The sequence below is a fragment of the Erithacus rubecula genome (assembly GCF_903797595.1).
Source record: "Erithacus rubecula genome assembly, chromosome: 3".
In the NCBI taxonomy this organism is placed as follows: Eukaryota; Metazoa; Chordata; class Aves; order Passeriformes; family Muscicapidae; genus Erithacus; species Erithacus rubecula.
Window position 1 is genome coordinate 115,211,442 of NC_136689.1, and position 25,861 is coordinate 115,237,302.

Sequence of the window (25,861 nt, forward strand, 5' to 3'; positions counted from 1 at the left end):
TGAAATCAGATTAACAAGAAGCAGTTTAATAATGTTTTTAACAGCTAAATTTTCCCTTTGTTTCTTCATTTCTTCCTTCCTGTCTTGCCATCATACATTGTGTTCACAGCTGGGCTGGGTACCTAGGAGAACCACCAGTGCTGCCCTGAGCTATTTATGGCTGAAAACACATGGTACAGAGTCATCTCCCTGTTTCTCCTCTAATTCACCTGGTTTAGAAAAAAACCCAAAAGGTGTCACCTAATATGACTGTTTAGCTGGGCTTATGAGAATGAGTTGAACAATGTCTTGGGATTTTAGGGGAATCTTCCTGTTTGTTTTTGAGTAAAAGGCAATATTTCAGAAATTGAGAAAAGCAGATACATTTTTCTCTTCTAAGAACAAGTAGTCAAAGGAGACCAGGGATACAACTTCACTCACTGTGGGCAAAAAAATGTAATTAAAACCTCCAGTTCTTGTAAACATACTTAACCATTATTGCTCAATGCTAAAGTAAGGACGAATACAATAAATGAATCATCTTATTGAAAACTGACTCATTTTTCTTTTAATCAAAGTATCTCAGGATATTGTAATTTTTATTCATTGTTCTGTTGCATTGCAGAATCTGTAAGATTGATTAATGCATTAAAGCAGGAGACATGGGAGCCTCACAAGGATGCAATGTTTTAAAGTCCTAGAAACTAAGATTCTTTATATTTACTTTGTTTATTAAATATGATGAAATGGGAAAACTCAGAATGCCTTAAGGATGATTGCTCTGGTCTATCAGTTTTCTGTTTATTAGTGTTAGAACTGGGAGAACTATTTAAAAAATCCATGTAGGTTTACACAGATTGAAAGAAAAGAAAAAAAAAAAAAGAGAACAGAAAAAACACAACCAAACCTTCCTTGACAGTAAAATTTAAATATAGCTTGAGACTGCTTTGTCTTATTTTATTTGCCTTATCATATAATTAGAGAAAGAAAAAAAACAATGGTTACAGTGAAAGGCCATCCTAGAAGGCAAATCCAGTTTTTAGCATTGAAGAGTTCTCTGAAGTAATATGCAGGTTCTAGGAGGATTTATCTGGAGGTAAGTAACTAAAGAAAAGAATTGAAGTTATTTCTTGGATTGACTGGGCCTAAGAAACTGTTACTCCAATGAAGCTAATGGTAAATTGTTGGCACAGGCAGATCTTTGAAGGTGAAGTATGAAAAAAATGTTAATTTAAGTCATAAGCCATCCATGCAGAATCTGTCTTTTTGAAATATTTTCAGGTGTGAAAAAGAAAATAAAACTAAAACTTTCCTGGCAAAGATCAGAATAGCAGAACAATGTGGGTTTTTTTTAATAAAGCATAAAAGGATATTTAAAATGAAAAGAAACTGAAGGTATCTTGCATTACAAATCAGAATCTAAGAGAAACTTCTAGGGAGTTATTCCTTTCCATACCACATGTATCAAGAAGAAGTGAATCTGCTTCCATAGGTGTTTGTTGAAAAGCAAGTGATTGACATCCAAGGTTCATTCTAACCCCAGGTAAGTAGTCCAATAATCTAAAAATAGTCTTTTGCCTGTGGGTATATTTTGAAGCACAGAAAACTTATAGCAGTGATAAAAGAGAGTTGAAGAGTCCTGTGATTTCCCCATAAGCAGGAAATCATTATTTATAGATGCCTCAAATTCTTTTGAATTCAGAGATCCAACAAATCTTATCTAAAACAAGCTGCAAGTAATAGCCTTGATGTATCTAAGTTATTCAAATAAAAGTTGTATTTCCCAACATTCTATTTTCAGTTACTAAGTTATGTTCAGACTCCAAGACACCAGATTATTAATCTCTGTAAGGTGTTGTGTTTTCTTTTTAAAATGACAGAAGGCTAAGGCAAAGACCTAGAACCAGGAATTTTCAGGAATAACCTGTAATTTTTAATGTTTGGGTGTTTGTATTTGAGGTACTGTGGCAGTAACAGTGTAGGGGGAAGCACATCTTATTATCTTATTGTCCATATAGACAATTTCAGCCTTTCTTGTGCCCTGAACAGGGCTTTGAATAGGACTGCAGAGAAAACTGAGTGGGTGAAAGAAGGTTTGGAAAGAAGTGAAAGCATGTGAAGTAGTGTTGTGTTCTTCCAAGCATTACTTGTTGGACAACTGATGTGCTGAAAGTTTGGCACTCTCTAAGGTTATGGAAGATTTTACCCTTCCTGTTTCTTGCAGCACAGGTCAACATATTTGAATTTGTGCTCTGGTACATAAAGTGCACTTCCTTCAGCCTGCCTGCAGCCTTTGAAAAGCAGCCCCCTCCAAGGAAAACATAAAAGGAGAGGAAAGTATAAAGAAAGATAAACACACATTTTTGCCAGTATGAATTTAAGATTTATAAAAATTTGTACTTTTTTACTTCATAGATTGTTAAGTGAAAATACATTTTTGAAGCAAAATAAAATCCTGAAGAATGGAAGTGAAAATGATGTTGTATTTTTCCTAAATGCTTTGGTATACATTAAAATGGGTAAAATTTGAGAATTTTGGGTATGAACGAAACAGTACAAGAGAAGAAGAAAGAATTAGGCTAATGTGGGAATAAGTGAAAACTGGTCTTGCTTTTCAGTTTTGGGACTGGAATTCTTCATGTATGGACTTGCTTTGGTTAGATGCTACCTATGTGCTCTGGACAGCAGCTGCCTTTTTATGTGTCTTTCTCAGTGTTGGTGCTTTTGATTATTAATTATTATTATCCAGCCATATGCACAATTATGGTGAGACTCATTACTATTTTGTAGGTATGAATCAGCATTGCCTAAGAAAGAACTTGGAGTTAAGCTGAGATGAAATGAGAAACTGTAAATGCAATATTATGTTGATGCAAACACTTTTAACCATTACCTGAAAATGTTTTCTTCTTTTTTTTTAGAGGTGAAGGCACGAATACTCTTGGCACTTCTAGAATATACAGGTAATTTTGCTTGTTTTGGGAGGGGAGGAAGGATGGAATGTGGATGGTTTGAGATGATTTTTGCTTTTGAACAAAATACTGTGTTTATGAGGGGAAATCTGAGATATGCTAAAACTTGATAATCAGCAACTTCATCCCCCTGTTTAGAGTAAGGATTCCTGAAGACCATGATTTCGGATATTTTTAAACATATTGCACATTCTTCTTTTTTTTTTTTTTTTTTTTTTTTTTTTTTTTTTTTTTTTTTTCAAATGCAAAATACCTTATCTGGTCATTTGCTCTAGATCTTGGCAGATAAAGTAAGCTCTAAACACTCAGCTTTTGCACAGTGTCTCAGACGTTTTTCTTCCTTGGGCGTTTTCTTCTTTGCTGTTTTTCTTTTCATTCCCATCTGTTTCCAGATTTATATTTCTATTTTAACCAATTCCTTTCCTTTTGTCTCTCTGTTTTAGAGAATATATAAGTTTCTCCTTTCTGGAAGGACTCTTGATTATTCTCTGTATTAATTCTACTATTATGCCAAACAGCATACAGCTTAAAATACACAAAATAGGGATGTGTGCCTTCAAAATTAATGCCACTGAATTTGCATTTAAAAAATAATATCCATGGTACATGTTTCCCTACAGTTTGTAGGTGTCTGCAAGTTCCAGTCCAATTTAACTGTAGAAGCTCATTATTTTGACCATCTTATAGCACTACATGAGTGCATTAAGTATCTTTGTTATGACACACAAAAACAATTTAATAATGGGAATTATAATATTTCTTTGTCATCAGATTTCTTTAAAATATTAGAAAATATTTTAGTAATTCCTCATTTATCCTGAAATCAGAAACAAGTTGAGAAAATGTCCTAGACTTGTTTTTTTAAAAGAAGTTTTACCTATTTAAGTTGTTATGTAAGTTGGTAAACTTTCTAGTTTATTTTGTACAAAAATATTTTTGTAAAGGGACCCCAAAGTGTTCTTCTGAAGTTCAAGTAGTATTAAATGAGATTTAGAAATGTGTTTGAGACAGGATGGCTGCTTCAGAAGCAGGAAATGCAGAGGAAGCCAGCTGCTGTTAGAAAGAGATGAAATTCAGCAAAGTAAAGGAACAATGTGTGTTGGGCTCAAATCCTGGGCACTGTTGTAACATTGAAAAGCTTTTGACCATGGAGAAGCCAGAGGGATTTTTGGAGCTGGAGATGTAGTTTATAAAGATGAAAATTCTCTCTGTTCTGGATTTGCACAACTTGAGAGAGCCAGAGAGGTTGATTTGAACAATAAATGAATGAAAAAAGAAAAAAGGCATTGAGGCACAGTGCCTAAACAGTGTGGTTTGACTATTTATGGAAAATATTCCCAAGGTTCTGAGAAACTGTCAAATAGAATGGAAATGATAGCAAAGGAGTGCACACTATTATCAATAGCTGAGAAAAAGACTGAAGAAGATCTCAGAGGAAAATAGACAGAATGAGGTTACTGTGAGAAATACTTGGAATCCAAAAAAGCACATTTTAAAATTTGCTAATAATTCTGTGTGCACCAAATAATTTCTGCTGGCTTATCCAATCATCAGAATTCTTGTCAGCTCTATAGAAAAGCAGGAAAAGGACCTAAGCCTCTTGGAGGCAGAGCAATCTAGTAGCAGACAAATATTTTAGGCTTCAGAAACACCTCTGTATCACCTGGTCTGCTTCTCTTGCTCTGAGAAAGATTAAGTCTACCTGCACCACTGTGATTGATGTTTGCCTAGAGCTTATAATGATAAAATTACTTAAAGACCTTCAGAAAAGAGGACAAGAAAGAAGTGCTGAATATTTATCATCACAGTTTTGTTCTTTATTGAGAATATGTTTCCCTTTCTAATTCTTTTGACCTTTAGCTAATCTAATACATGTGCCCTTCAGAATAAATTGGTAGGTTAGCTAGTCCCTAATTTAAATTAGCTGCTAATGTTCCATAGCTATCTACCTTCAGACCTGTTCTGGACCTTCCTGGCACCATAAATACCACACTGGATAAGTGATGCTGCTCTGTGCTAATTTTAGAGATTCACATTCATGGATAGATTGTGTTCTGGTAGCAATCCTGTGCTTTCCAGCAGACAGGCTTCATCTGCCCTCCTCAGCTGGTAGCTGTGGAGCTGACCAGATAATACAGTCATATTAAGAGCTTCTCATTGTCCTTGCATTCTGGTGGAAAGCAAATGTTTGTGGGTCCAGCTTGTTCTCACATTTCAGTAAAGAGATCTGACTTGCCTCCATTTTTCTGTGACATCAAAAGTACATAGAACTTACAGCATGTACATTAAAATCTGTCCATTGTTTACTAAACAATACTTTAAATTCCAGATTTTAAATGCACTCATATGCAATTTTAGAATTATAAAATAATATTTTTAAATGGCAAATTAGGTCATGGAGTACTGTTAACTAGAGATAAAATTGGGCTGTAATCTTGTAATTTGCTTGATATTAAAATAAAATATTTTTTAGACAAAGGAAAAGAATTCCAGCCTATTTTCTTTGCTGTTAACTAATCTCCTGCTTAATTTTGCTTTTCCTCATTTGGCTTTTACCCCTCACAGACAGTGAGATCCAACTGAGGCGGGACATGGTCTTCTGCCAGAGCCTGGTGGCCACGGTCTGTGCCTTTTCAGAGCAACTGATGGTGGCCTTAAATCAGATGTTTGACAACAACAAGGAGTATGAGATGGAGACCCTGGAGGCCAGCAGGAGGTGGCTGGAACAGATAGCCAGTGCAGGTCTTCTCCTCCATTTCCAGTCCCTGCTCTCTCCAAACCTGGTAAGGCTCCTCATGTGTCATGCTTGGTCAGAGCCCTTTTCATTTCCTGAACCAGGGACATGGTTAAATAATTTCAGATGTCAATCTTATTTTCTGTGTTCTTTGTGCTTATCTTGGTACTTAGTTAGCTGCTCTTTGGAAAAGGTACAATTGAGATAATTACAGATTTGAGAAACTCTTGGCTGTGATATGGGAAATAAGTTTTTCACAAAGACAGTGTTCTGTTTGCTTTGGATTAGCAGATAGTGAGTTTACCCTTGACTCCCCACTGCTGTTGTAGCTGTTCTCTGGGATTGAATGTAGTATTAGGCAAAAAGCAGAACTTCATTTTGCAATAAGCAACAATACAAGATAAATAAAATACCTGGTTTAGGTAATTTTACCACTTTCCTCCCTAAAAAACTATAGGTGTATAGTAGTTGAAGGAGTAGTAAACATGCTGGTCTGTTTTGCTCCTGTCATATGGAAAACCCTTGTAGCCTGTCACAGTAATTGGAAATTGGCTGTTTCTTCACAAGGCTTGGCAAACAGCCATGGCTTAAGAAACAACTAAAAATGGGACATGGCTTTGTAGTCCCTTAATCCTCAGTTATCCAAAGTGCTTCTTTAGCTATTTAAGATGCTTCTCACACTAGACTGGTTCCTGCTAACCAGAGGAACTGTGAAACAGTCTGCACAGCCTGCTCCATGGCAGTCTTCTCTACCTCTGGAATTGCGCATTGTAAATAAAATTCCATGAATGATGTTCTTTCCTCTCCTTGTCTGTCTTGGCAGCAAATTGCTGACAAGTTGATACAGGAAATTTTAGAAGCACAGGAAACCAATACAAATAAAGATATTTCTAAATCACAGTCATGAAGTCTTATTCTGCTCTGTTGTTGGAGAGCACTGACTTAAGGCAGTGTGACCAGCTACCTCACAGGCAGTTGTGGTACGTGGGTTTGCATGGGTGTGTGCATCTCACAAATCTGCAGATAAAATCAGGACCTCAGAGACTTTATCCCCATGAGGAGCATGTGAAGAAGGCACAGTCTGGGAACTTGGACTCATGTCTTGGGTCTTGGATGCTTTTTGACAATGTGTTGCATCAACAGGTGATGCAATACTTAGAGTTCAAGAGTAAATTTCTTTGGTGCCGGTCTGATGTTTTTCCATGTACTTTGTTGTTATGTTTTTACAAAGCATCTGTTGTCTTTACAGCTCTGAATAATGATATTTTTTCTTTCAAGATTGCAGTGATTTCCTTTCTAGTGAAAGTGTGTGCTACTCAACTATTTTCACATAATCAGATATCAGCAGTATGCATTGTCCAATTGAAAATAAAGTTCAGTCTTTTCTGCCTAACAGTTCTTAACCAAGGGAAATGTATTTAAAGGAAGGTTTTCTCAATACCTTCTCAGCTCTATTTGGCTTACAAATGATCCATGTTATTTTAAACAAGGGTATTTGAAGGAAATTGCACTCATTATGGCCATAGTTCAGTAAAGAACAAGCAGTTGTGCAAGAGTTTCCCACGCTGCTCTATGGCATTCAGACTATTCTGCTGACAAAATCACTGTCCATAAACTTCATAAATTGAGCCAGAAGACAAGATATTTCTAGCAGATTTGCTTTTTCATAAGTTACAAGGAGGGATGCTATTTCACTATATAGATCAGGGAAAATCATAGGTTTTTTTTCTTCTGTTCTATTGTTCCGTGAACTGTAATTTATTGTCAATTTATGGGAAGCTATTTATTATTCTTTGCCATCATACTGTTTCAGTTCTTAGAGGGGGAAAAATGCATGCCTCAGATTGCCTTTTGGCTCTTGCTAATCTAAAGAGCCAGGGGAGGGCTGTATAAGGAATAGAATTACTTTAAGTGATTATTGATTTAAGCTGAAATTGCTCTGCATAGTTAACTCAAGATAAACTTAATTGTAGATTACTGTTTTCCTTTTTAAAGGTTCAGTTCAGTGTCTTGAGAAGTCCTGGATCTCCTTAACTATCTCTTTAGCTCAGGGGTACACAGAGTGAACTGTAGGTGCAAATCAGAATATTGGCACATCTATGAACTTGATTTGTGCCTGGAGTTTTGTAGATGAAGTGAAAGTCATCCTGAGCTGTAATTTCTCTGAGCTTCTGGTTCAATTATTGGTGCTTAGAGAGGACACAGTAAACTCTGACATGTTGTTCATAAGTAAAATCCTAAAGTTATGGAAATTGAAAAAAAAAATTGCTAAAAATGTATACAGTTTTCACATTTCCCTTCTATTACTTAACAAGATAGACTTGGTGGCAAGGCAAGGTGTTAAAATCTGGTTTCTTACAGAATAATGACAGAATGATTTGATTAAAAGATATAAGAAATAATGGTAGCTATAAATTACCTATTAATTTACTGCATGATGTGATAACATTTGTTTTAATAATCTTGAGCTAGTAATAAAAAAGGAAAATGCCAATAGAAACAAAGATATTCACCTAATCTAGGAGTTAAATAGGTTATACACTGCAGCAGTAAAAGGTTGTGCAACATTCTGTAGTTAATTTTATGTCCTGCTCTCTTATATTATTTCTGGTAGGGAAAACATCTGGCTGATATGACCTTTCCAATTTTTATTTTGCCTTTTTTAGGCTGATGAACAAGCTATGCTAGAAGATACACTGGTTGCATTGTTTGACTTGGAAAAAGTTACCTTCTACTTCAGACAATCAGAGCCAGAACCACTAGTTGCAAGTGAGTAATTAATATCTGGGTTTTACTGGTTTTGTAACATTTTTTTGTTCCTAGAACATCACCTCCCATAAGGAATCTTACATAACTTGGAATTCTGGAGAATAAGCAGATGTATAGCTCACCTGATATTCCTACATGTACTGAAATACAGCTGTCATCAGTGACAATGCAGAATCATTATCTGGCAGTGTCAGTAACCTTGGGGCAAAATTGTTTGCTTAGCTGAGCTTTCCATGGGGATATGTGGCTATATCAGGAAAGTCCCTGGAAGACCCAGCTGTTTTTGAAGAAATGTGTAAAAACAGCTTGAAGGTCTTGGTAAGGAAATGCAACCAATATGAGATGAAGAAATATAAATCCCATTTCGTTTTGTTGTGTGAAAAATAAATAACTCTTTGAAGAGTTCCTTGAAAGGACATGGCAGGCACTATTTGAATTTCTTTAAATTGGGCAAGAAGCTTTCTCTGAGCCCTGCTGCTGCAGATGATCAGGGCCATGAACCCTTCCTCACAAAACTTGCCCAACTCAGCAGGAAAGGACTGTCTTTGCAGTCTGCTGTTCATACACTTTGCTCATTTCCAGCCATTCCTTTTATTAACATATATTCAGCCAGTAGATATTTCCCTGCAGTGAACTTTGTTTAGTGAGCAAAAAAGCCTCATTTTTTTCCTGTCTCATAAATCCCCTGGGAAGGGAGGAAAGCATGTCTGCTTCACATCAAGCCCTTCTGAAACAATTCCTTTGCTGGACTAAGACCACACTGGAGAGAACTTCTGCAATAACCAAAACCAGAAGACACAAAACTGCTCCACAAAGCTCCCTGTGCACAGGAGAATTCAGTAGCACAGGGCTGATAGTCAGGTAGGATTTAGCCTGTGTAAGACCAGAGTTATTTTGGTTTGATTCAAGTAAGGCCCCTGCTCAGAGTGCTTTAAAAAGAAGCTGAGCTAAACCAGGTAACAACATGAAAATGCAGTTCCAGGAGGGGCTCCTTATGGAGAGTTTATCCTATACCTCTGTCATGAACTGTTCATATTGCAGGATCTTTCAGCTGAGGGGTGTGTGCTAATAAATAGGAACTCCATGTGTTCAAGAATTGTAATGAATTCTGAATTGTCCTTTGGTTTAAGTGCTGCCACCACAGTCACTCTGACTATGCATACAGGCTTGGTTTTTTTTTTTTTTTTTTCACTACATAATCAGAGAAAAGAAGTCTCTTTCTTATTACCATAAGTATTGAAAAATGTTCCTTTGGAATCTCTGCCGTTTAGATACAATGTGATTTATGCTCACAGTAAAAAAACTCTGTGTAATAATAATGCTAATGCAAGTCACTGTGTTTTGTTGTTACTCTTTTCAACTTGGAGACTTATCTGTGGAAACAATATATAATGAAAAATATGAATGTTGTGTTGGCAGTGATTTTTTAATCTAACTTCATGAATTTTGTGTGCAACAGTTTCTGGAAAGGAATGTGTTGTTGCCTACAATGAAATTGTAACACTGACTGTGTTTTTAGATGTACCAATCACATATCAAGCAGAAGGAAGCCGGCAAACACTGAAGGTTTACTTCTACCTTGATGGTTACCATTTTGAACAGCTTCCACAAAGGCTGAAGAATGGAGGAGGATTTAAAATCCACCCAGTACTTTTTTCACAAGGTAACTTGAAGTTAAATTCCCCTTGTCCTGCTTCTTTCATGTAATAGCTAACTCTCTTTAAACTTTTAATTATTTACTCTGATTTGAATCCTCTGTAGTCATAAGGGTACAATGCTTACATTTAGATGTTGTTTAATGTGGGCATTTATTTAGGACTTTGAATTAAGATGTAAATTGAAGAAATTCTAATGTCTGTGATAAAAAATAGAGGCATGGTTATCAAATTCTAAATTCATGCCAGTTACATAGTTCCAACCACAAAGACTGAATCTTCATTTATCAATATTGTTTTGTTCTTTTTAGCCACTAATGGACAATAGTCAGACCATGAAAATTGTCCTTAAAAGTGTTTTGCTTTTCAAATGCTAACGTAATCTTTTCCCATTACTCCATATTTGAGGACTAAATTGTTATCCCCCTGAGAATTCTGTCTCCTGAAAATGTTATGAAGAGTTAAATAGCATTTTCAGGCTTATGTAGTTATTGCTCTGCAAACATTACAAAGTGAGGAATGGTGGCGCTGATGCTCAGACTGTTCATAAATTACAGGCAGCTGCATTAGCTGCTGTGTCATTACAGTCATCAGGAGCACGAAGTTTGCTCCACTGGAATGGTGAATGTGAGCTGCTGATTGCCTTGAGCTGCTTTTGATTTCACAGGGAGCTGAAAATACTCCGTGCCTTGTGAAAGGCTTCCAGGGTCTGTGTGGAACAGGCAGAAGTCAGGCATACAAATGAAGTTTTAGAGAGGAGCTTGGTCTCTAATAGACAAGGAGGACGTAAAAGGAAATAGTGCACTGAAGTATAAATAAATAGCTGAATTTATTATAAAGTTAAAAGCACAGTTTTTTTAAAAATGAGATCCTTGGAATTTTATTTTTAAGCAAACTAATGAAGACTTTGGTGGTTTTCTTTTGAACAGATTGATTTCAGTCTTAGGGAAAAATGAACAGGAGGCAAATTTCAGTAGAGCAGACAAAAAAAGCACTTAAGAGAGAACAGAAAATACCTAGGTTCAGCTGAATTCCTGGAAATAAGATTTTTTTTTTTAGATTGGGGGATTCAGTGTGCTACGAGATTTATTTAGCAAAATTTTTTCCACTTCTGTTTCCAATAGCCCAAAAAATTTTAATTCTTAGGATAAGCATCTCTGTAGTCAGCTAGAGGAAAAGGATAAGGATCCATTCAAGTGTTTACATCTGCTTAATATTTTTCAGTGGAATGGAAAGTTTCTTCTTTCTTTATCATATCAAATTTCTGTAATTTTCAAGGATCATCCTCTAAGAAATTCCATTGGATTCCACGAATAAGAAGTCTTGGATAAGTCTTTGAATCCTAGTGTTAAAATCATTATTTTGAGGGCTTTTTACCTCATTAATGAGTGGATTGGGTTTCTATTTTTTACTTATTTCCTATGAGGTTTGGCTGACCTGCCATCCAACTAATTCAGTAGATTCCCATCTGTAACTGAAATTTATTAGTGACTAATGTAGAAATCTTATTTAAGTTTCTTTGTGAAGCAAATTTTTCTGCCCTAATCTGAACACAAGTGAGTTGTTTACTGCCTAAAATACAATGGTTTATGATATTTTCAAATGGGACATTTAGAAAATCATATTTTTAGAATACTTTGTCAAAGGCACTGGTCAGTTCACATCACACTGTTTATCTATTTGTTTCTCTATTCTGAATGTCACAGCTCCATGCCTAAAATTACAAGTCTACATATTTAGATGATTGGCACTATAATAGTTTTTCAATTTTTTTGTTGTTTACCCAGGTTGTATTATCCACCCCTCCATTTATAAAGAAACAGGTTTGTTCAACGACATACCCAAGTGTATATACATTCAAAAGGATCCTGGTTAGCAGGACTGGGGCTGAGGATGTTGAGATATTGCTATTGGCATTTAGATTTTTCTATTTCCTACATTAGATGTAAAATCTTGGAAATAAATTTAAAGATACTATTTAAAATTAAAATTCTGTTTATTTAAAATCGTTACATAGTTTTTAATTATGAAGAGTTTAGAATTTTTTTTTTTTTTTTTTTTAGTTTTTCATAGAGTGTTAGAATGATTCAGGTTGGGAGGGAGATCTCTATTCCAGCCTCCCACTCAAAACAGCAACAGCTGTGACATGAAACCATGGCTTGGGTGTCTGACAAGTAGGATCTTGCAAAAACCCAGGGACAGAAACTGTACAACCTCTTGAGCAGCCTGTTACTCTGCTTGACTGCCCTAATGGTAGAAAAGTTTTTTCTTTCTATTGAGTTGAAACATCCCATTTTGATTTGTGTTGATTGTCTTGTTAGTCAGCTCATACCATTGTGAAGAGCCTGGCTCATTACGTGGCCCTGCACTTGGATGTGACCCTCTGCTTGTCCCAGTTTGGCATCAGCTGCAAGCTTGTCTTACCTCCTCCATGCCAGAAATACAGACACTGAACAGCAGGGATAGCTGTGATGCTCTGCCTGGGCAGACCATGTCCATTAGCTACCCTCCTTTGAGTCCACCCTCTCTTCCAGGTGGCTTTCCCAACCACTTTTTCTGTGCCTTCAAACCATAGTATCTTATCTTGGATTGAAGAATACCATAGAAGACATGTTTGTAAGGAGAGTTTCCTTACAAAAGAATTTTCTAATATATTGGGTAGAAAAATGTTGAGCCCTTCAGGGACAAAGCACAGCATGGGAGTCCCTGCCTGCACCTGTGAGCGTGGCAGAACTCTGTGCTCCTGCCAGTCCTCACAGATGACTGAGTTTCCCAGTTGGATAATCTAACTGAATAAAACCAACTTCATGCCAGTAAAATAAGCAGTAGGGATTATCAATTCTGTTTGTGTTAGCATGCTGTTATAGATGGAGTTCAGTGGATATTTTTGTTTGAGCTTTCTGGTGTGACTTAGAACCAAAGAAGAATCTAATCTGACTCTTGAAACTTAATATTTTTCGCACAGAAGTAGAATTGCAAACTGTGAAGGCACAGAAGGGGAGTGCAATTTGCATGTTCTTTCACAATGAATGAATAATTTATTAACTGGTCATATTAAGCAATACAAGCAGAATTAATATTCTGTGTGCAGCTGAAGCTGTAAGGCAGCAGCATGTTTCCATGAAAACTCTGCTTATGGCTTGCATTTTCTGATAGGGTGATGAGTTCTTAGAATGTGTATGGACTACTAAAGTGGCAGTGTTCCTAATTGTAAAGCCTTTAATGCTTCTCCACAAAAAAAATCATATTTCACCAAGAGTTGGGGTTGATGTTATGATGTGGTTGACCTCTTAATGGGAAGATTTTAATATTCCCGGTCCAAATTTTAATGAGAATCCTTTCATTGAAGTTTCCATTGAGTTACTGGATTTTTGTAGCAATATTCATCCTTGGTTTAGTGAAATGAATACACCAAAGGTGACACAGACAGGTATTTGACCTCATTTACCTTGAAAAGGAACTTCTATGCTATTTTCAGACATCCAGCAAAATTTGCTGTACTTGATATAGAATAAAGTATTCACATTATCAGTAGGTATAACTAGAGGAACCTCTAGGTGAGGTGTTCCACATCACCCAAAATCAGGCTTCATGAGAAGTTATTAGGTCTCCCCCTGTGAAAGTTACATTGATCGTTTATTTCCTCGACCTCCGCACATTCTACTGTTTTCTTCCAGGATATATCAGAATTGAACCCCACATTTGCATTCAAAAGGCAGGGATACTTTAATTAAAGCAAAGAAACTCAAATTAGTGCTCTCCTTTATATTTTCCACAGGGCAAGAAATATAATTTTTCTTGTAAATGAAATCTTTAAGAGGGATCTGTACAAATTTCATGACATACAGAAACAGCTCAGCAATTCACAGTAGGATCACAGCCTCAAGGTTAAAAAGTAATTCACTTGTGTGTGAACAAAACTACAAAGAAGGCAATTACTAAATATTTAATACTGATCTTTCACTTTTCCACTCTCCTTTCTCTTTTCACAGCACTGGAGAGCATGGAAGGATACTATTACAGAGACAGTGTCTCAGTGGAAGAATTTCAAGCTCAGATTAATGCTGCCTCACTAGAAAAAGTCAAGCAGTATAACCAGAAGCTACGGTGGGTAATAAACCAACATTCCTGGAATTAGCTTACAGAGTTATGCTTTTCAATTCAGTTTCTGTGACACAGCTTTAAACTGAAATGTGTTGTATGGTGGTTGGATTTTGATTCATGATTCAAAAGATCCAAGATTCATGTCTCTGACCTTTCTGATTTCTGCACTGTTATTTTTACAAAAAGTTGTTTTCTCCTGAAAGTTCTAGCTGTAGTTACCTGCAGGTTGTTGTGTTAATGCGTATGGAAAACTCTACTTGATCACAAATGGAGGATCAGAATTGTTGCACATTATGATCTGATTTTATAGACCATATATACCTGATTTCTGCAGAATAGAACTTGGAAAATAATGTTCTTTTCCTGTTCTTCCTCCCCACACCCCACCATACTAATGGGAATACAGACATATTTGGATACCTGCATCAGTGTTGACTATGGATTACAGAGTGCATACTTGCCAGTATATGTAGATATTATGCAGCTGTGTATTTTGGTACATGTTTCATTAAGGAGTTGCACATAAAGACATAATTTATATTATGCAAAATAATCTATTAGTTATTAAGTAAAATAAGGAAAATGGGTACACAGGTCACTCTTGTGTTTTGCTGTGTCTGTGCAAAACAGCTGTTTGAGTATTCTTATTTGCCATGTGAGAGTGCAGAGGACTCTGGTAAAGCTGTATCTATTCACTTTTAAAATTAAATTGGATGGAAATGTCATTTCACCAGGACAATTATTAGGCAGTTTATAAAAGCAGCAGAGAACAGGAGTTAAAAAAAAGCTCAAAGACATTGGAGAAGAGGGAAGAAGATAAATGAGGATCTCTTTGCAATTCCTTTACTTGATGGTCCTCTCTGTGGAAGGTTTTCTTCACAGATCTTGCAAAATTATTTATCTTATTTGTTATTAAAGCAGTGAGATTTCTAGATTCTGCTTTAATCTAAGTACTGCTATAGCAAAAGTGATTTTAAAGCCAATTCAGTGAGTATGGTATATTTGACTTTTTGGGTGTGACATCTCTGTCAGTACACTTGTATGTCAATGACAAATGTATTTATTTAGTCTGTTTTCTATCTCTTGTATTTGCTCTTCCTATGTGGGGAAAAAAGTCCTGACTATTTATGTGACAAGGTTTATGTTGTAAATCAATTTTACAGAGAACTTTGGTCATGCCAGTACTTGGCCTAGATGAAATCAGCTAGTGTTGGAAAGAGATTCTATCAGTTAGACAAGACAAGATTTTTTGTGTTGGCTTTTTTCTATGAATAGGACTAATTTAGCCTTCCATGAAAATCCTTAAAATAAATTCTTCCTGACTCTGTGCTCTAGTGTTCCTTGACCTTGCTTACCTCAGGAGTTAGGTCCTCCATTCATGCTGGGGCTATAATGAAGTACATTCCCCTTTAGAGTTTTGTGACTCACAGCTCTGGTGAGTTGCTGAGCTTCAAGGCCTAGTTTTATAAGAAGTTACCATGACAAACTTATCATTAACAAAATTTACTGTGGGTATCTCTGCCCAGTCAGAAGAACAGGAAAAGAATTGATGTTTTTTTCAGCTCTCTAAGGTCAGACTAGAACATTCAGTAATTGATTTGTTTGCTTTCTGGTGAACTCTACCCATTTCTTAAGTGCAGCACAAACAGCTTCAGGAAGTAACTGACAAAATGTGAAGAGAAAAAACAGAAAAGCAGATGCCTCATTCTTGTTCTGCTGTTTGCTAGCCTGTGTAGGTGTTTGGCCAGGAGAATCTAATGAAGTAACTACAGCAGCAAAAGATACTAACATTTGGGTAATTGCTCTAAAGAAGAAGAAAAAAATGAAATTGCATATTCCTGGGAGCATACTCAAGTGCAATAATAACTTCATGTGAAAGAAATCCTCTGTGCAGCACCTCTTAATAAAATAAGTAATTTGAGTTGCAACCCATCAGCCATTCTTTCTCCATGGAAGAGGAATATGCTGCTTGCTTGTTGGATGTCCATATGATGATCATTTTATAATCTCTCCATCACTACAGCAGCCAAAAGCAAGTGGGAGCAAGAGCTATGGAAAAAGTAGTGGGAGAAGAGCATGGGGACTAGTGGGAAAGCAAGCAATGTTTGGCAGTGACACTGCAGCCAAGGTATCCATTGATGAGAACTCAGGAAACAATTTCAGCTTCTCTTCTTCCTGATGCATTGAGTTAATAGTGCTCTAATAATAATGTGAAATAAGAGACCCCTTGACTGTGTATGGTCCCATTTGCAAATTGAGATGTTTGCCTAGCATGCTATGTACCAAACAGGAGAGTAAATGAAAAAATGAGTAGTATTTTTGCCCAGCTACCTACTAATTCCTTGTAGTGAAGTCTTGTTAAAGTTTTAGTACACAGAATATTTTTAGGTGATAGATCTCATACTGGTAATGTGCTTTAAAAAGATTAATATACAGATAATTTATTTGAATAAATTGAAAGTTACATTAGGAAATTTTTAGTAGATTTCAGGAAGGATAACCATTAAATCAAGAAGCTGATCCTTTGCTTTTATTGCAGAGGTCATTCATAATTCTGGAACTCTGACCAGCTTTTCCACAGTATCAGAACTGATGCAATAAATCCAGGTGCAAAATTGTCCTCCTTGACACTGATTTGAGCATTATAAGAGCTTTGGTCTTTCATGGTTTTTGCTTGGGGCTTTTGCAAATACTACCTCAGCTTTAAAATAGCCATTGATAAGATTATCATTTTTATGAGAATGCAGGAAAGACAGTTGAAAATTGGTTATAGAATTTCATGCTTATGTGGAATGGAGGAAATGTCCTTCCATCTTCTGTAATGGATTTAACCCTAGCTATTTCAATCTTGTTAGTACTATAAGGGAACTTTTTTACTAAGATAAGCTCAAGTTGAGTTCTTCTACAATTCCTGAGGCAAGATCCTTTACACCAGCAGTATGTAGGAAGTGCTTTATTGAAATAAAGATGTTATTTAAAGAAAACCAACAAAACAACCAATACCTAGTTCATGACATTTCAATCTGCTGAGAAATTTTCAGCATCTAATCCACAATAATTTTTAATCATGCTGGATTTTTTTTTCAGATTGCACTTATATTTATACTTCATCAAATCCATTTCTGTGACACTGATAAGGAAAATAAAGTTATGTTCAAATTCTGTTTGAGAGCTGATCTGGGGCTAGTAGTTGCCAGCAATGTAAATTGAACCTAATCAAATTGTTTGCTAATGAGAAACATTCAGTACATCTGAGTGAAAGTGATTAGGTCAGCAGAGATTTTCAAGATCTTTTTTACTATGTATTTAATAGCTCAGCAGTTGTCGTCTAATTTAGAAGTGACTAAAAAGAGCCTGTGCATCTGACCACTATGGAGGTCACTGTTAAGTAAGACCACCTTGTATTCTCCTTCCTCCTCCCACTTGTCCCCATCTTCCTCCTTTGGTACTCCTTGACTTTCAAACAGCCTTTTTTCATCCTGAATCAATCCTTTTGGTTTTACAGATACCAGATGTAATTTTGCTTCAACAGTACAGGACGTGATGGTGTTCAAATCCACGACTACTACAAATGCTGATAGGAGTAACAAAATCTCACAAATGCACTCTACTTACTCAGACTGCTTGGTTGATTTAAGTATTGCCTTGCAAGTCTTGAGTTATGCAATTGTAAAAACATGAGGGTGAACTTAAAGCAGTAATGCTTCAAAATTACAATTTAAAGATTATTTGTTTAAAATATATTCTATCCTTTGCATATGGTCTTTATAACTGGTAAAGGTCTATTTCCTGCAGTAAGGTTCAGTATGCTAGCTACTACTGCATTGCATAGAAATAAATCTTATGGTCCTTGCTGTGATGGTCAGATTGGTTGTGATGCAAGCCTGTTGGAGGCTGGGACAGACCCTGACAGGGTCATAGCTCAGCCAGTCTTTGGACTTAACAATGACTTCAAAGTCAAACATTTGGTTGGATGTGAGAACAGTTTTTAAATGTAAGAGATAAAGGGTTTGGGTTTAGCTTCCTGCAAAAAGTGAGCCATTTTTGAAAATGGACTTTCAGTGCCAGAATGAAAACTTCTGTAATGTTTGTCCAAGTGTTCGTAGGTTTGGACTTGGATGGGAATTTGAGTGTGCAAGCTTGTTCTTTCAATCTTTCTATCTCTATATGTGACATTTTCAGATAATTTTTTTTTCTGGTAGTGATTTTTTTTTTCTTAGTTTGCATTATCATTCTGGGTAAAAGCTGTCCCTCTTATGATATTCTATTAAAATGCAGTTTTCCACAGGTGCTTCTGGTTAGCTGCTTAATCGGAAAAGTCTGAGCAGATCTATGCTTTAAGAGGTTTTTTCCTGGATGTGTCTGTGCACATGAGGGATGTATCACAAAGGCAGAGAGGCTCTTCAGGGCACAGGTCATTCAGCAGGGTGCAGGGCTGTGGCTGTACCAAGCCTACTTGCAGCTTCTGTGTCACTGCAGTGTGCTTCACTTTCACTGCTGACTGCAAGAGCAAATAGAGAGTCTGTAGGTGCTGAAAACTGCACATCAATATACCTGCTGGGATTCCAAAACTGTCTATGCAGATAAGTTTTAACTAATTAGGAATTAGAGAAATTAATGGGTTTTAGCTAGATGAACATTTTTAATGCTTCTTCAGAACTGTATGCTCACATTTAGACATCTAAACACCTTCAAAATTTGTTTTCTGATGTTTTGGTGTTTAGGATTGGGAACTTACAGAGGAAATGAGAAAAATAATAGATGAAGGTAAGGTCAGGAAAGTTCTGCTTTTCCATTAATTTTCTCTTATCCTCAACATGGCACTTTCTTGTGACACCCTTGATTATATGATGACCCAGTTCTTTACTCCAAAGAGAGGATCTTGCTGTGGGAAAGACAGCTGAGGGTTGCTGTATATCCCTACCACTGGTGTGGGTGCTAATTACCACTGTGTAGTAATTAACTTGCCTGTGCATCAATAGAGAAAAAAGTCTGGAAAAAATGTTCCTTCCTTCCTGCCTACCCATTCTGTGTGATTTGGAGCTATTCTTTGAAGTCAGCTGTGTCCAGGGTTATTGGCAGCTACTTCTGCAGACTGTTGTACAGCCATAATAGAAGAAAAATTAAAGCAAGCAGTAAAGGGGGAAAAAAAAAAAAGATAAAGTGGATTTTTTGGGGGAGTTTTCTTGATTTTTTTGTTGTTTTTTTTCCCTATGTTGCTGCTTTCTTGGATATCATTTTAGGAGGTAAATGCAAGTCTGGTATGCTAAGGAAGCAATTATAATCAGTGAATCTAATGACAAATGATTTAGCTAACTACCCTCATTACATTGAACATCTGATTACACTGAATGTAATATCTGTCGTTTTAAAGAGTTTCATTTACAGTGTAACTTCAAACAATTTTTCTGTCTGAAGCCTCCTGTATTTATTTTATGTTATAAGTAATCCTCCACAGAGCAATGGCCAGTTTAATTGAATTCTTTATTCAGGGACGTTACAATTAATGAGATTTTTGTGTTGTTGGATTTTCTTGTTTCTTTTAATTTTAAGAGAAGAAAAGGAAATTATTTCTGCTCCTAGAATATCTGCAAACATGGAACAAAATCTGTCTGAGGAATGTAACATCTTTTTTATTTATACACACATGTGTACATGCACAACAGCCTCTCAAGCTGCAGGTTTCTTGGCAGGATGATATTTTCTGTATCCTGTATAATTTAGTCAAGGCAGAAAATAGATGTGATGGCACTTACGGCTTCAGGCTCAACTAAAATTCTCTAATAGTTGCTTTTCTATAAATGAGTTACAGTGACATAAAGGATGTATCCACTTAAAGGTAGTTAATTACTGTGAAAGAAAGAGCTTGTTTGTCTCTGAAACAAAATGATGAAGCCTCAAGGCAATACCTGCATTATCAAAAAGGCTGGATCATATATCAATTCCTGTAGTAAATACGTTACAATTCACCTTAAGGCTGACAGACTCTTTGCCCCACTGTTTCCAGTGGAAAGCTTTTCCAAAGCAAATGCTCAAGTGATCAAGAAGCTTATGTTGCTTGTCCTTGTGCTGCTCTTGTGCTGTGATGGGTCTTTCCTTCAGGTCTGTTCAGTTCAGTGAGCAACATGTTAATGAGCAACTAGCAGCTTCTGTCATTGCCATCAAATTTAGAAGAATGATGTGAGTTATGGGTTTCAGAGAATGATTCTGTGATATTTTCTTTTTGTTACAGTGAGATATATCTAAATCACATAGAAAAACTGCTTTCCTCTGTTCAATATTACCTATTTGATACACAGCTGTGTGTTCAAAACAGCAGCAGTGAAGCTGGACTGCAATACTACATAGACAAATTATAATAAACTTTAGAAATCTAATGACTCTTAGATATTTAAGATGTGGTTCCAAATGTTTAGAAATTTGTGACATAACTCTCTCTAAATGTAGAGTATTTATGAAAGAGAAATTGAAAATTAAGCATTCACTCTGAAGGATATAACAAAGAAATAATGGCTGAGTTTGTCTCCTGATGAACTTAGTGAGAAGTACATTAGCTGGAACAGAAATTAAGATTCATTGCATCTAAGTGAAGCAAGACCAGAGAGAGAATAGAGAGATCCTGGGAAAAGTAAATTAAATTTGTCTAGCTGGTCTAAAAAGATATTACCAGACAGTTTGAATTTAGCTCTGAGATTTTTTTTCTTTTTCCATGCTGTGCTCATTATGTGAATGTAAATTAATTGTTTCTTTATATTTTTGACAGAATGGGATCAGTATTTATTAGTAGTAGTGTTCTGTAGTTGAAAATCATGAGTCTTGGTAGGTTAGATGTACCAACTCTTTGCTCACTGAGATGGGCATCAGGTTCATCCTGCTTTCTTTATTTGCTGGAAGCACAGAGAATGTGTGTCTGCAGTGATCAGAGGTGGAGCCTTTTCTTTCACTCCTGGTCACTGATAGGAATCCAGCCCAAGCCTGCAATAGTTGAAACCCTCACTACATGATGAATATTTGGCATGTTGTCTCTTTCAACTGTGTATTCCATCTCTGGAATATCAGGACCTAAAAAGGAGACATCCATTCTCTGAAAGAGAGATGTGGAAGCAATTACTTAGCATTGTTTGGTTCAGTGTGGATTTGTCTATTTCGACAGTGATGGGAGAAGCAGGAGAGCAGCTGTGACTGGTCTGTGGTCAAAGAACTTCCTTTTCACATCACAAATAGAATAGTTTCAAGTGCTCTTGAGTGTAGGTAGAGATGCTGGAGACTAAATTCTGGAAAACAGGTGAAAAGTGGGCAGTGTTACATAGAGAAAACTGGATCTTTTTTTCAAATTTTTTTGGTCATCCATGACTTTTTGTCTTGACATTTCTATGCTCACATTTATGCAATCCCCTGCTCTTGTGTTTACAAAGGTTTAAGAGTAGGGCTGTGAAGGCCTGCTTCAATAGCAGGACTATTGCTTTGCAAACATCCTCCTCTGCTTCTACCTCAGATATTTGTGCTCATTCTGATGCCAATTGCTCAACATACCTTACTCATAGGCTGAAGATGGTTTAAACTGATGAGAGACCAATAGTTTATCTAGATGCTGCAGTCTTGCAAGAAAATGTGGAGCTTTATGAAGATTCCTCCCCTTAGTTTATGAGTCTAGTTTCTTGGGAATTTGATTTTCAAGAGTTGAAAGTTTAAGTGTCACTGCTATACTTCCAGTGTAGTCCACTAAAGCAGATTGTTGCCAAGGAAGTCCTTAAGTTTCACTTTTTAAAATTTTAAAATTTTCTCTCCCCAGTTGTAAGTATTTAAATTCATTACTAAACCTAATAATTTTTTTCTCCTTTCTCTGTATTTTTCTTGTCTCACCATGCAGTCGTGTCCCCTTCACCAAAGCCTGCACTATTCCTCCCAGTAGACAGAAATAATAGTTGTCCTGTTTCCAGCCAAGGCAGGGTTAATTTTTGCAGTAACCAGGAGGGACATTGCTAGGACCTGGAGGTTGTTCTGTAGCACCTAACTCATTGCCAGGGGCAGGTCATTTCCAAGGAGCAGAGCTTCCTCCTGGTGCAGTAAAGTGGTGCTGGTCCTGAGCCAGAGGGAGCACCAGGGTGGCAGGGCTGTGGTTGGACTGCGGGCTGCCAGAGAGCATTTTTGTGTGGGAATCACACTCTCTTGTGGACACTTTTGTCATTAATATTGTTGCTCTTGCTGTTTGTGTTCTTGCCCCACTGCTGTTTCTAGTAAATTGTTCTTGTCTCAACCTGTGATTTTTACCTTTTGTGCCTCCAATCCTCCTCTCCACCCCACTGCAGGGGAAGGGGGAGTTAGTAATGGAGCATGGCTTGGAATAGTTTCAGAGGGAAGACTAAATTGGGGAATACCATTCCTACACCATGACATCAGTAGAGACTGACAAAAGCTGTTTTGCCACTTGTTGGTGGGGGTAAACCAGGAGTCATGGACTTATTTAGGTTTGGAAAGGACCCTTAAGACTGAGTCCAACTGTTAAACCAGCACTGCCAAGTCCACCACTAAATCATGTCCTTGAGTGCCATATCTCCATATCTTTTGAATACCTCTGGGGATAGTGACTCAACCATGTCCCTGGGCAGCCTGTCCAGTGCTTGACAGCCTTTAGAGTGGAGGCATTCTTCCTAATAACCAATCGAATCCTTCCCTGGCACAAACTAAGGCCATTCCCTCTCATTCTATCACTGTCATGTGGGAGAATGAGGCCAGCCCCCACCTCATTACAAGAAGAACAATAAGGTCTCCCTTGAGCCTTTTCTTCAGGCTAAACAGCCCCAGCTCCCTCAGCTGCTCCTTGTAAGACTTGTGCTCCAGGCCTTTCTCCATTTTCATTGCTCTTCTTTGGACACAGTCCAGCACCTCAAGGTCTTCCTTGTATTGAGAGCCCCAAAACTGAGCACAGAATTTGAGGTATGGCCTCATCAGCAGAGTACCAGGGTGTTAGGACCTTACCAAAGGTTAGGACTTACTGAGTTGCTGACTCATGAAATATAAGTTGCACATGATTAGAGCCACATGGTACTAAAATTTTCCATTCTGCACTTCAGTTTTCACAATAGTTGTGAGAGGTCAGAATATTTCTTTATATGCCTTTTGACGGTTTAAAATCATGGTACTGTCATGAAACTTTTCAGTTGTTAAGATTGAACCTTGCTGTAACTGCTAAGGATGCTGGTGACACTGTACATAGGATTGTATTACTGACAGATGCTAGGAGATAGGATTTAAAATTGCTGGGTCTTAGCATGGGTTGAGGAGATAATTATACTTGTTAATTTATAATTTATTGAGACTTGCCTTTTAGTGGAAAGAATGCATGAAATAATTTGCTATAACAGAGAATGGATACATTTACTACAGAAAAAAATAATATGCATATAAATGTATTTACAAATCTATATTTATAAATATTTATATACACAATAAGCATGTTATACACACTCTCATCTGTATAGTTAAAAACTAGATGGCAGAACATAGACTTGTTTTTAAAGAAATACAAAAATATGTATGCCCACAGATGCAAAAATACAAAGACACTGTTTATCTGTGACACAAATACATACTTTTTAGTTTGATTGAGTAAAATAATTAGGGACTCACACACTTCTCTACTTCACACCTCTGTTCTGAGGTGTCCTTTCTCAGGTTGCTGACTGTGCTTTTCTACATGGTCTTGAATATCTTCTGACTGAGGGATAAAAAATCTAATAGAATTAAGATCCATTTTCATGCTTCTGTTGAGGACAGTATGAATTAATGTATATGTTGATATGTTTGCCACAGTGATGTGGAAATAAAAGGCCAAGTTCTTCTGTGCTATAAAATCAAAGTAAAACATTTCTAGAGCAGAACCATCAACTTGATGGTATTAAATGCCATAACCTAGTTACCTGTTTCTGTCCAATTATTTCTTTGCTATCCTTGTATTTTAAAGAAAAGATTAGCAGCACCTGGGATAAACCTATGGGCTTACTGGCACAAGAAATTCAGAATAAGACTAAACACTTGGATTTGCTTGAATTATCTTTCTGTTCGAAGTTACTCAGGAATGTGTGTCTCTAAGGAAAGGTCTGAAACCTCCTTAGGATTCTATTTGCAAAATTTCAGTTTTCAGGACTTTATATATGTCTGTGTCAGTTTGGGAGGGTACCTTGTAAAATGCTTGTCTAAGAAAGCATCAGTGCTTCTGTGTTTCCTTTGTACTCAGGTTCTGGAAAGACATCTTGGGAAAGCATTTATATTGTGAGAGATTTTTCTTTTTGAGCCCTAAGATGTTTGTTACCTTATCCTGGTGTTATTTTTCCCTGAGATACTTCTCTCTATTATTTGACATTGCTGCATAAGGGGATATCTTATAAAAGTTGAACATAGCAATAGTCCTCAGTAGATTTATTGTGTATTGGATTGTCTACCTTTTTCTTTATTTTTTTAAAGGAAGGCTTTTCTGCTGGATCTTACAGAAATGGCAAGGCTTTAAAAGCTAAACTAACATCACATTTGGAGACAAAGAACTATGATTTCATTCTGGTTCATTTCAAATGGATTAGAAAATATTGTCCAAATTGGGCACCATGCCAAGACTGCCATTAACTTTTCCCATAAAATATGATTAAGGACCTTAACAAGCATTTAGTAATTAAGTGAAGTGCTTTGGAAATTTATATGCTGTCCACAGGTTGTCATGTTCTGTAAAATTCTGAAGACAGTTTTTATGAAAAGCAATAAAAATAAAGCACTTGAGAAACATCTGTGAGTGTTATCTGATGGGGAAGGAATAGTTCACTTGTAACAGGATATTTTGATATTTAACTATGCACAACATTCATTTTAATTTTTTTGTTTGGGCTTTTTTTAGGTTAATGACTAATTGCCTGAATTAATGGAAAAAATTCCTATAACCATATATCCCATTCTAGTGTCCATGTTGCTTCATTTTATATCTTGGGTTAATTATTTTCCATGTAACCCATTAATTATTGTACTATTCCATTTTTGTTTTCTGGTTTCATTTAGTGCAGATAAATTTGCTGGAATAACAGTCAGTCCAGAGAGATGGGATTGCTGAACATCTCTGAATGAAGGAGATTTTCCTATTGTATGGCAGGAAAAAGCAGTGTAGGCTTTCAGTCTGATCATGTTCAGTGCAGAGCAGGGTGAGGCTTTGTTTTGTAGCTTTGCTAACAAAGAGAAAAGGTTGGTCTGTTGCTGCTGAGGTAGCTTTTATGTGCTGTGGCCACTCAAAGTGATTTATGAGTAATTTTCTCTACAAACCCCTTTTCCTTTCAACAGTGCCCAGCTTCCTTTGATACAGAGTGCATTGTGGATCATGCAACAGGCTTAATGGAATAACAGAACTAGATTAGCTTTGCTGAGCTTTCTGAGGGAATTAATTCAAACCTCAGATGTGGGAGAAGTTGTTTTTCAAAAATACAAACAAATAAAAGACAGATGGATTTTTTAGTCAACTGAATTATTCCAGATTGTTGAAGAGTAGCAGGTATCCAGGTCTGCAGTCTGCACCCCTGCCCGGCAAGTGTGCCACCATGTAACTTCTCTCCTTGATGAAATCATTAATGAAGAGAAGGAGCAATTTTTAACCTTGCATGCTACATCAATCA

The 25,861-nt window shown here is 36.7% G+C and overlaps 1 protein-coding gene across 1 annotated transcript in view; it reads left to right on the forward strand.

Moving 5' to 3' along the window:
- Positions 1–25,861, forward strand: part of PREX2 (phosphatidylinositol-3,4,5-trisphosphate dependent Rac exchange factor 2) — a 165,863-nt gene that overhangs the window by 111,260 nt on the left and 28,742 nt on the right. Inside the window, 5 exon segments of the mRNA XM_079301781.1 lie at positions 2,901–2,942; positions 5,517–5,734; positions 8,352–8,454; positions 9,974–10,117; positions 14,102–14,216. Coding sequence (XP_079157907.1) covers positions 2,901–2,942; positions 5,517–5,734; positions 8,352–8,454; positions 9,974–10,117; positions 14,102–14,216 — 622 coding nt within the window.